The sequence below is a fragment of the Nannobrachium achirus genome (assembly GCF_963921795.1).
Source record: "Nannobrachium achirus genome assembly, chromosome: 6".
Classification (NCBI taxonomy): Eukaryota; Metazoa; Chordata; class Actinopteri; order Myctophiformes; family Myctophidae; genus Nannobrachium; species Nannobrachium achirus.
This window is the reverse complement of record NC_137815.1, coordinates 43,906,780-43,919,153: the sequence shown is the minus strand read 5'-3', so window position 1 is coordinate 43,919,153 and position 12,374 is coordinate 43,906,780. Positions and strand designations below refer to the sequence as shown.

At 44.7% G+C, this 12,374-nt stretch overlaps 1 protein-coding gene across 1 annotated transcript in view; it reads right to left on the bottom strand.

Annotated features, from left to right (window-relative positions):
• Positions 1–4,387: 4,387 nt before the first annotated feature.
• The window catches only part of LOC308286685 (protein Wnt-2b-A-like), a 13,296-nt gene continuing 5,309 nt past the window's right edge, over positions 4,388–12,374 (bottom strand). Inside the window, exons 2-5 of the mRNA XM_080727781.1 lie at positions 11,137–11,357; positions 9,564–9,841; positions 7,509–7,773; positions 4,388–4,693 (exon numbers count right to left, since the gene is read on the bottom strand). Coding sequence (XP_080583907.1) covers positions 4,407–4,693; positions 7,509–7,773; positions 9,564–9,841; positions 11,137–11,357 — 1,051 coding nt within the window. The 3' untranslated portion in view covers positions 4,388–4,406. The remainder of the gene's footprint in view (positions 4,694–7,508; positions 7,774–9,563; positions 9,842–11,136; positions 11,358–12,374) is intronic.

Below are 12,374 nucleotides of genomic sequence, written 5' to 3'. Positions count from 1 at the left end.
GTTTGTTTATGAATACAAAATATACATTAACTGATAAATTATCATGGGTTAAGCTACACTATTAATCACTTAAAGCCTATACTTAGTTGATCAGAGTCCCTCAGTTCTCTATACTGTACCTGGCCCGCTCCTTTTTTCCCCCTACACCAAATCAACAAATGCAACGTGATGCCTTGTGAGCTTTTAGATTTGCTATTTTCACCGAATGTTAGGGTTCAAGTGGTTAAAGTGATGAACACCTTAACACATTGACCGCCATTTTAACATACCTCCGTACTCCCACCTGCCATTCGTCTCCATAGACTTCCATGTAATTGGGTGTGCACGGATCATGCACACCCATGCCTAGATAATGCACCACGTGTGTCCACCTTGCTCACAGCTTTCAAACAAAAAAATCCGAATGGAAATCCGTTCAGGCATTCCTGAGATAACAGCCACTATGTTTAACAAAGATGGCTGCCAAAATGGCTGCCATGCTTGAAAGATGGGGTTGCTATGGGGGTTAAACATGAAATTTCGCGATTGCTATCATGCCTACTCCATTTTTTGGGGTCAAAATTTTTAAAAAAAAAAAAGAAAATTTGAAAAAAAGATTTTTTTTTTTTTTTTTTTTTTTTTAATTCTCGGGACTATCGGGCCTGGCGGGGAAAGACATTGGAATAATCTCGGGACTATCGGGCCTGGCAGGGAATGAGTTAATGTATTACTGATTAGCAAATTAGCCATTCTGCATGAGTAGTTTTATATTTGTTAATGCAAATACAATATATGTTAATGTGAATACTTTTCTACTGTTACTCCAGTAACATTTTGGATTCAGGACATTTTCTTGCAACAGTGTACATTTCTACATTGTGGTGTTGCTAACATTGGAGTACTTCTTCCACCCCTGACCAAACACGCTAGACTTGGACTTGAAAATCTCAACTAATAGTCCTTCCCTGATGCTCCAGAATTTTTCAGCTCATGCAGAATACAAAGGGCTAAACAAACTTTTTGGAGCTCAAAACCATGCAGAATCACCTATAATCGACAGTAGATCTAAATGAGTAATTGAGAAATTGAACATGACTCGACCCAAGCCTGTCAGTGTACAGCACTCTATCAGTTGCCAATTGGATGTTTTTTTACTGCAGGTTTCTTCATACAATGTCACCACTAATTGCTTTTATAAGTTAAGTGAGCCCACTGACTTATAGTGGCAGTGGTCGCTGGTCGTCTAATGGTTCTCTTTGTTTCACCTAATTCAGTCGGACGGACAGATGCTGGATTTTTGCAGACCACAACGGAAAGCGCGTTGCAATACCTCCAACGTTGAATCATCATACAGACCAGGGCCGCAGCGTGTCAGTGGCCCTGTGATGTCTCCGTGCAAGAAAAACACAGGCTGCAGACTTATAATTTACACGCAGCATGCTTTCCCTTTTATTTGCAATTAACTTTTGACTCGTGAACTTTTGATACCTATGGCTCGTTCTCTTTGTTTAAAAGCACTTTGGTTTGGCCCTCACCCTCATTACGCTCGGTGGAGGAATTCGGTTGACTCTGTGAGCGCCCCCAGCCTGTTGTCAGAGTCATTTAGATCTGTAAACTCCTCGGAGGGGCCTGTCTCCAGTGGTCCAACGCCGTGTCTCATGGCTGCACTAGCGAATGTTGACTTGAACCGTTCAGATGTAGAGTTATCAGCCACTCTGCTGTTGCTTTGTGCAATGTCTTGGCCTGGTTTCATGCAGCACTTCACCTCCTCTCGCAGACTGTTGAGAGCCAGAAGACTTGTGTGTGCACAACAACAGTGAATGCACATGGTTGCATAACATTGCGTTATTATAAAAGTGCTCTATCTTGATAATACAGCATAACTGGGCAGTGTTTCTCAAATATTTTCCTACCAAGGACCCCCAAGTATGTATTTTGGCCACAGACCCCCATCTGAAAATATTTTGTGGCAGGGACCCCCAATCCCCCATAATAGAAGATTTGTGTTGTTAAATATTTCTTTTTCTGAAGAAATACCCAATGTTTAAAATAGGATTAAAGTGTTAAAACGTTTAAGTTTTGATGCTATATTAACTCATTTAGCTGGGGACCCCCTCAAGGACCCATGGGGGTCCCCCGGACCCCAATTTGAGAACCACTGTAAAAAAGGCAACGCTGATATAGAAGATTTTGAACTTACCGAATGATTCCGGATGAATAAAACTAAAACATACCACAGACATACGTATAGTAATATGGCCCTTGAGCGAGGAGGCTATTGTATACAATAAAGATAGGTTTGATATTGACCATTGCAAACAGAACCTCACAGAGCCAAAGACAGTCTCATAATGTTTTCATTTATATCCCATAGAACAGAAATAAATGTAGTCGGCAGGGGTTTCTGTCAGCATTTGTATACAGCGACGGCAGACTCACTGCCCACACAGGCAGTAGGGATGGGACGATATATGAACGTTTCATATCACGATTATTGTGACAAAAGAAAATCGCGATTTACGATATTATCGCGATCAAAATCCTTTATCCTGAGGTGGAACATTTGCCAAAAAATTGCCGATCTACAAGCTCACAACGCGTCACAACGCGTCGCAACGCGACGCGTTGTGAGCTTGTAGATCGGCTATTTTTTGGCAAAGACATTTGATAGAGAGTGAAAAAAAAAGATAATAAGTAAGTTTCAGGTACTGGATATGCAGCTCGGCAAATAAAAGGTGAATTGATCCCAGTGCATGACGGAGGACGATATCACGATATATTCAATCTTCACAATACGATTATCGTGAGTGTTTTTTTATCACGATAAACGATAATATCGTTTATGGTCCCATCCCTAGCAGGCGGACACTGGATGTTAAGTTGTTAAACAACAGTTTAATTAGCTGTAATAGTTGTTGAATGACATTTTGTTTATTAGACGTTTAGTTTTAAAGGACAAGTACAATGGTTGTGATGACAATGTTGTGATGTCATTGTGTGATGATGTAATTATGTAGAACTAGAAGTGTAGGTAATGATGGGCCTCCTGGCAAAGTCTAGCATTATCACTACAAACCCATTTTATTACACGTAATACAGCATGTGGTTTCCCACCTTTTCTGGATAAGGCCCCACTTGAAAAACTTGAAAGCGTTCGTGGCCCACCCACATGACCACCTGTTATATATTTTTTTTAACATTTCTTATATTAATGTCACCAATAAAATGTTTTGCCAATTATTTGGGAGCCGCTGAAGGAATCGGCGAAGCATATTATCCCTGCCATCTCATTTTATTAAACTTAATACAGTATCTCTGAAAGGCCTTCTCCAAAATTGTTTTTTTGCATCCTAGCAGTTCCAGCCTTTCTTTCCTGAAGTTTCTTTCTTTTTCTTTTTTTAAAAACTGCTTTTTTACAAACTCTTGAATTTATGTTCTAGTTCCACATACTTGTAGCATAATAACTGTATTACGCAAAATGTGATGTAGTCGTAATATACAACATTTCTTAAATGAGTCAGTGTCCATACTGATCCCTCTACCCCTCACTCCCCATCTCACACTGTCCTTTTTTAAGCAAAATAAAACTCTCACATAACATCTTTACAGACACTATAGCACTGTACATCAAACAAACGGACACCTAAACGCCTTGCCTCAACCAAGGGTGCATTTGCGACACAAAGATCAAAGTCCAAAAAGTCTGCATACATTGGTTTTCGTCATCATCCAATTAAAATGGAACATGTTTCTTCTTCGGGTTCTATGATTGGAAGTCAAATCAGATCAGAGATAACAGAGGTAAGAAAACTGGCTCGTCATCCCGTCAATGTGTGCAGTGCAGTGCAGCCGGTCACCCATAGGTTCGAAAGGTCAGCTGGAGGGGACGATTAGGTGAACGGTTCTCAAATATTCCTAACTATCAATCATTTATCTGGGAACCCCCCCCCCCCCCCCCCCTCGGAACTGCCTCAAAAACCCCTGGGGGTGTCCCGGGACCGCACTTTGAGAACCACTGGATTAAGGGGACAACGCCTCCATCCCCCCCCCCCCACCCCCTCCTCCTCCCTCAGGTTAGGTCCATCCCAGGCACGTTTACACATAGACTTCAAAGGGGTCTTGAGCCCCTGCCCTTTTATCCGTCTGTAAAAAGTGCCCTCTTCAGACCAGTTTTGTGCCCTCTTTCCATGCCATACCTGAAGGCAGCATTCAAGATAATTGCCTTGTCCAAACTCTCCTGAACTTGAATCCACCATGTTGAAAAAAAGTGCCCTCTCTGTGTAGAAATCCATGTTGTACGTACGCCATACCTCCAGTATTGACTTGATACTGGTTAGTTCAGTGTGGTATCAAGCACCGATAAAATAGCAGACCTCCAAGCTGCTGCGACGCGTTATGAGCTTGGAGGTCGGCTATTTTCGGTATTCTCACCAAAAGGCCCTTTTAGAAACGTCAGCCCCTGCCTCTCCCCTGACATTCTCTGCACGTCCCTGGTCCAGCCAGCCGGGTCTCTTGTGAGGCTTGCAGGTGTGAACGTCCACCGTGTTCTCGCAGTCGCTGCACTCCACGGCGCAGCACCAGCGGAACTTGCACTCGCACTTGGTGACGCGCGTGACGCGCATGGTGTCGTAGCCCCGCCCGCAGCACATCACCTCGCAGCCGTCCGTGCCCCGGGAGGACTTGTTGCACACTCTGCCCGCCGTGCCCAGGGAGCCTGGCGAGGAGGAGACAAGACAGGTGAGAGGAGATATCAGTGCTTCAGAGAACCAAGTGAGACTTTTGTTTTAGACTGTAAAAAGAAATGGACACCATTGGTTTCTACAGACTGTAAATTACACACAGTGGACGTTCACACCTGCAAGCCTCACAAGAGACCCGGCTGGCTGGACCAGGTCCTGTTAGGTTATTTGAGAAATAAGCCTGCCTGTATCCTTAGGGTGTGAATTCCTAGACAGTGAAGATTGCCCATAAGCTCTTTTTAAGATCACACCTCCGCACCTTGATAATGGTAGAAGCAGTGGTTTTCCTACGCTAGACGCTAAACACAACTTCACAGAGCAGTCCAGGGGAGGGATGATGTATTTTTGTAGGTGGAAGGAGGAGGAATATTCCTGTTTCTTTTGACAAAAAACCTATGGGATTTTTGCATTGGATTTTTGATTAGTGCTGAAAATAACTACAATATTTACACGTTTTCTTCAGCAAGATTTCCACAAATCAACGCTACTTTTATGATTTTTGAAGCACAAATGCAATATAAAACTAAGCAAACAGTCCTGTGAATCAGCCGTTATTTTTTTTCAACAATAGGGCTGCCCGCCTAACCCTAAAGGAGAGAAGCTACTGAAGATGATATCATGATCACAACATCATATTCTACATCTACACAGTGAACTCCTCAGAATTAAGTGTACACCCGTAAATTAACTCTGGGATTTTTACTTTCTGCTGATACAGGCTATTTCTGTGTAACTATCCCAGTAATAGTGATTTACTGAGTTTTCATGCTCTACAGAAGGCCTTGCATGGGACGGGATGGGAGAGACAGAGCCTCACAAGGCAAAAGCAAACACTGTGGGAATTAAGGGAGATGATAAAAGGTCAAATAATTGAACTTTAAGCTGTAAAGGAATGCAAGCCTTCAGTGGATGGGTCTGATTCTCGCAGGTTTGGTGAAGCCGGACTGTGGCGATATGTATCTCTCTTGTCTCCCTATTGTTTCTTCATGCCTCTGAGGGAAGGTCATTCTCTGTAGTGAGAGTCAGTGTAATAACTCAGTGGTTCTCCAACATTTTTATGTCAAGGATTTGGACGCAGACCCCCCATTTGAAGACATTGTGGGCCAGGGACCCCCATAAGAGAATGTCATGTGTTATTGTTTTTCAAAAGAGAATTCTAGATTTGTCCTTGGAGCACAGGTCTCCGACTCTCCGCCAGGTCAGGTAGGTTATTGTGGCCTCCTGGTAAAAAATCACACCTAGTGTGAAGTGAGCGATGCCCTTTATGAGTTAATTTCATTAAACGTCCCACGAAGCTTGGTCGTTGCCCAGTTTTGCGGGAGACATGGAATACATTTTAGCGGGACGGACACATGGACGCCATCACCACTGGCGATGCCAGTTACATCACCACTGGCATCAACAGGAATGCTGGTCCCTCATTGGCTGTTAATGATGACGTTGCCAGAAATGCTGGGCCCTGATTGGGCTACAAGCTTAAACATGAAGGACACTGACATAAATACGCAGCCGAACGCAGTACTTGCACGCTCTGCTGGCGCAAGTAATTAACCACCTGAGATGCACTGTGGGTAATGAGAGTGGGCATATGAGAGTTAGCTTGTAGTGAATGAGAATGAATGTGAAGTGACAGACTGCACTTGTGGGAGAGTGAATGAATTACCTTGTTAGCGAAGGGGGGGGGGGGGGGGGGGTAGATAGCAATGAACACATCCAGCCTTCCGCATATAAAAGAACTTCCACTTTGTAGTTTTGCAACTTTGTATCTTTAATCGTTGGATTAAACCAAAAAAGAAACAAAGTTCTCCACCAGGTCAGGTAGGTTATTGTGAGCCAGCAATGTTCGGAATTCACCAATCAGGATGGAATATGACAAATTAGACGGATCCGGGTTGATCACTTTAGTAAAGAGATAATGTGTACTGATTTGTGTGATGTTTGGACAATATTATTTGTGGGAGTATTTTTTTCTTTTAGCAAAATTCCCTCCTGGTGGCTCAATAATACGGCAATGTTAAAAGGGTGGCATTTGTTCCTCAGTGTAGTGTGAATATGCGTGCAAAGTTTCCCCGCAATCAAGAGCTGCGTTCATGATTTGCGGCAACTTTAGATGTGAAGCTTAGCCGTTTCGTTTAATGACTACAGATGTTCGTGTCCTGGTGGCGCTATAACAGGCCTAAGTAAAAGAATTTGGGGCAGAGGTTCCGCCACCCAGGGAGTGTGCGTGCACAGCTTCGCTGCCATCGTGCCAACAGTGCCGGAGTTTAGCTGTCCACAGACGGGAGTGTAACACCTGTGTAATAGACTTGCAACGACCACTACCATATAAGGCATTAATCCTGGACTTGTAAATGGGTAAGGTTCGACTCTGGAGAATTAAATGAGTAAATAATTGAGACCAGACAGGTATGTTTCAATAATAAAGAAGGCCGGCTTATATTAGAAAATAGAAATAGGAAATGGTACCAAAAACACAGCACTTGAACCGTCATTACCTAATAAACTTGACCTTTCACTCTGTACTTAGTCTGCTCTTTTCCCCCTCTACACCAAACCTCTTTGCCGGAAATAGCTGATCTGCAAGCTCACAACGCCTCGCAGCGTTGTGAGGCGTTGTGGATCTGCTATTTTTGGCACAGTTCTCAGAATATGGACACTAGGGTTCAAGTGGTTAATATAAAAAGGATTGGAAGATTTGGAGGACCCCCTGTAGTAACTCTGAGGACCCCCTGTTGAAGACCCCTGACTAATAAGATACTGGATAAATGCAGCCCTATAACCCTAACCCACCTGCTGTGCGGTCCGTCAGACAGTAGTCCGGGGAGTTCTCCACGTAGACCAGCTCGTTCTTGGTGCTTCCCCTGAAGTCCCGGTCGGCCACCGTGAAGCCCGTGCCATCCTGGTTCATGGTCACCTCGATGGCCGTGTTGTACTTCTTGCGCAGGTAGTCGCCCGTGCGCCTGAAGTCGGACATGGCCTGCCAGCAGGTCCTCAGGGAGCAGGAGCCGCTCACGCCGTGACACTTGCACTCCAGCTTCATGAAGCGCTTCACCGCCTGCAGTACAGGTCAGAGGTGGCTAGGGATTAGGGATGGGACCATATGAAAATGTCATGTCATGATTATTGTGACAAAAGAAATCGCGATTTACAATATTATCGCGATAATCAAAATCCATTATCCTGGGATGGAACATTTGCCAAAAAATTGCCAGCGACAGCAAAGGCGCGGTCCCCCCTGAGTCTCTTGTTAGATGATGGGACGGCAAGTGTCCCCCTATCTGCTGACCTGAGGGTCCTGATGGTGGGGGGATAAGACAGGAGTTCAGTGATATAAGGAGGGGCCAGTCCGTATAAGCCTTTGTAAACGAAGAGTAGGATCTTGAAATTGATTCTGTACCGCACAGGTGGCCAGTGGAGAGATGCCAATATGGGGGTAATGTGGTCTCTCCTCCTGGTGCTAGTCAGGAGTCTGGCCGCAGCATTTTGGACCAGTTGGAGACAGGAGAGGGATGATTGGCTGATTTCGGTATAAAGGGAGTTGCAGTAATCTAGCCGGGATGATAAAGTGCGTGAATGACTATTTCTACGTGATGTGGAGAGAGAAATAGTTTGATTTTGGAAATGGAGCTGAGATGGAAGAAACTGGTTTTGATTATGGAATTGACTTGTTTATCTAATTTAAAGGCGGAGTCGAAGAACACCCCCAGATTTTTGGCATGGGGTTTGACAAAGGCGGAGAGGTTGCCAAGATCACTCTTGATCTGTGTGATGGACTGAGGTGGACCGAATAACACTAGGTCAAATTTGGTCATTTTGGTCATTTAATTGGAGTCAGTTTTGTGCCATCCAACATCTGATGTCGCAAGGCAGTTATTGCGACCGAAGGTCGCAGTTTACCATGAGAAATGTTGTCCGCGTGTAGATTTGTAGACTTGTGTGTACACATTTTTGGTTGGTTAGGTCCTCAGATCCAGCAGCAGTAGGATGGAGCAGTTCCCGATGTCAGCGGACATGAGTAGGTCATTGTGAACCTTCAACAGGACTGATTCTGTGCTATGCTGGGTTTTGAGGCCTGATTGAAATGTTTCCATTATGTTATTTTGGTGAAGATATGGCATTAGTTGGGTGAGAATAATGTTTTCTTAAACTATACACTCATAACAAGAATATGCCATGGAGACCTTTTTATTTTTGTCACATTCCTAAGCCAATAATTTGATGACCAGCGGAGTCTGGTAGGAGACTAGTAGGTCCTTTTGACCTGATATGTCAATAACTTATGTGGTCCTCATACATATAACAACAAATCAAACCATCGGTTCGAAGTGGAGCGGTGAATTTGAGCAGCTATACCCTGTGTGTATGTGTGCTGTGCGTGTGTCTAGGTTGTGCAACAGTGTCCTTCTCAATCTGTTCCTGTTTTTATTGTTAAAATGTATCAGGAAGAGTAGGGGCTGTTCTGTTTTAATTTGTGTCACAAAGTGTTTATGTTTAGGTCACAAAAAATATGTTTTGTTTATTTTACATGACTGTCTCTCAGCCAGGACATGTTTTTGGAGCGGTGGAATACAGCTCCCAACAATTTGCTTTGTCTGTCCCTAACTATCTATGTCCATCCTCATTAGTATGAACTTAAGAGCTATACTTCTAGAGTACAACGGTGCATGGCCGGAGTTATGTTTCATTAGTACAACGGTGCATGGCCGGAGTTATGTTTCATTAGTACAACAGTGCGTGGCGGGATTTTTTAAAGGGTACTTCCTATATCACACTGGAACATTAACTGTAACCAGGACCAGGTCGGACTTTGCTAAATGCTCAACAACAGGTGAAGCTGTTGCTCACCATTCTCCCACAGCGGTTGTTGTGCAGGTTCGTCAGGGCCCGGGCGTCCTTCACCATCCTCTCCCTGGCGTCCACGAAGGCCTTGGCAAACTTGATGCCGTAGTTGATGTTGTCACTGCAGCCTCCCCAGTCGAAGTCGCCCCGCTCGTCGCTCGATCGCCCACGCTTCAGGCCGTCACAGCTGCAAATCTTCAGCTCCCCTTGACTGCAGGCCCTGGTGATGGCGTAGACCACTCCGGCAGAGGAGATGGCGTACACGAATGCTGCCTCTCTGCTGCCTGGATGGACACAGAGCAAAGACAGGTTGTTAACCACTCAGTAAAACAGACCTGAGCTGCTCTGCACTTGGTGCTCTCTTTTAGTAGTAAGTGAAAGTAGTGCAAATTGCCGATCTACAAGTACGAGCCTGTAGATCTGCTTTTTTCACTAGTTTGGGTCCCGGTAACGTCTAATTTCTTTTTTGGGTCTTGAGCTAAAACGTTTGGGAACCAATGATCTACAACACCAACCAAATCTCTTTGCCGAAATTAGCCGATCTACAAGCTCTCTACAAGATCTACAAGCTCACTATACAGGATCACTACAAGCTCACAATGTGCCACGTTGAGACGTTGTCAAACGATCATGAAACTATATGGAATCTATGAACAGTCATCACTCGCTCAACTAAGGGGTCCTTGGCCTGAAAACGTTGAAGAACCCTGCTGTAGACTATCCTTTCACCTTTTAATTTGCACAGATGGCAGCTTTCTCAGTCGCTGGCCTGTGTTTTCATTTCAGAGGAGAGAGAGAGGAGATTTTCGGGGGGTTATTTGGTCTGGCTTTCCAACCCACCTCCCATTCTCATTCCTGCTCACGCAACGAAGCAGAACACAGGCGATATGTCAGGGAGCGAGGCTTTGTCTGGCTGCCAGAAACATCTACCCAAATATTTACATCTCCTATTACTGTTTATACATCACCCATGTGGATCTCTCGATCTGCTACTTGTTTTCGGAGAACATCCACTTTCACAATCTCTCCTCATTCCCGAGGAAGGTGAAACCACAATACTTTCTCCCATTCATGTCATTCCCCCCCCATATCTGTTCTCTGGGGGAAAGTTCACACGAACAGGGAGGCCAAAGTTGCATCAATAAGATTAAATGTATGTTTATTAGCTAACAAGCACGTACATGCAGACAGACACAGGCACGCGAGCGCACGCACACACACAACATATGTATAACGTCTTAATCCCGTAACAGATGGGTCTTTTTTATATTTGTTTTAAGATATTTTTTTTGGGGGGGGGGCTTTTTTTATGCCTTTTATTGACAGACAGTAGATCGACAGGAAATGGAGGGAGAGACACGCATCAAACCCCGGTCGGGCTCGGGAATCGTACCAGCGACCTGCTGCAGGCTACACAAAGCCGATGTATATGTGCTTGGACCAGTAGGCCATCAGGGGCGCACAGATGGATCTCAAAACAAGACACGAAAATCATTCATTCATTCATCAACACAGTGACATACTGTACATGTACAGAACCCCCCCTCCCCTTCATTCACACATTTGTGCGTGAACTCACTTCTCAGCATGACCCTTCCAAACACGGTGTGGTCTCGGTCCAACGTGCTGCAGTTCCATCTGTGGTGGCGGAACTGGTGCTGACACTCTTTGATCCACTCCACGGCCCCCTCCCCGATGGACTGCATCAGGTCCGGGTGCCGCTGGCACAGCTGACGCTGCTTGTTCACCAGGCCAGGAATGTTGTCACAGATCACCCGCGCGCCCAGCGCTCCAATGTACCTGCAGGTGCACACCCATCCCCCATCAAATACAGGTGTGAGGTCAGTTAAGAGTATCAAATGTTTCAGCATTGTAGCGCTGATGTTTGAAGCCGCTGGGTAGATGTTTCAATCCTGGACCAGTGAGGCTGATGTCATTCTCATTTTATGTCTCCTTAAAGGGATATCACCCCATGCAGATCATGGATATTTGCCAGTTTTTGTTGCATTCCTAGGCCAATAATTTGATGACCAGCAGTGGTTCCCTATGGAGACACAAAGAGCTTGCTTTGTTCCCTATGGAGACACAAAGAGCCTCCTCAAATTGGAGTGAGTAATAGATTGAACAAAAGTCATTCTAGGGGTGAACTATCGCTTTAAGGCTCCTTTCTTCTTCACGGCTTTCAGCCCATAGAGTTATAATACATCTATAGAGCGGACTGCCCTTCTCCCAGCTATTTATTTCAATGAAAGTTGCTCAGTGGCGTTTAAAGCATCCAGAAGGCAGGCTGTAAGTACCCCAAATAAGGGATTGGCCTCAATATTGAGGCCAATAGATAGCCAATAGCTAGCGTTTCAGATGATAGAAGCATGTACAGTAGCGTTTTAAATAAGTGTTGCTATCTCAGATTTGACTGCCATGTGACGGCCGCTTCACCGTTCCACTGTGGTTCTGTGGGCTTGTTTCAACCTAGTGTCCCTATTCTGGGCATGTGCGAAAAGCTGCAAAAACATAAATAATTAGTTAATTTCATTAAGCATCCCACGAAGCTTGACCAATGTGACCGGAAGAGCCCGGAAAAGGCCAGATATTGGAGGTTAGCCCCTTCCAGGAGCACTGCTCAAACATAAAACAAAAATAATAACATCAGGAAATCGCAACAGCACATCTACAGTACAAGCTCGGCTCACAATACACAGCGTAGTTCAGCAATTTTAGTGTTTCAGCAAATAGCCAGGGCTTAAGTGGTACAGACTTAGAGGAATGTCAGCATGGCAGAGACATGACATGCGTTAAAGTTCAATGAAAAGCATGTCA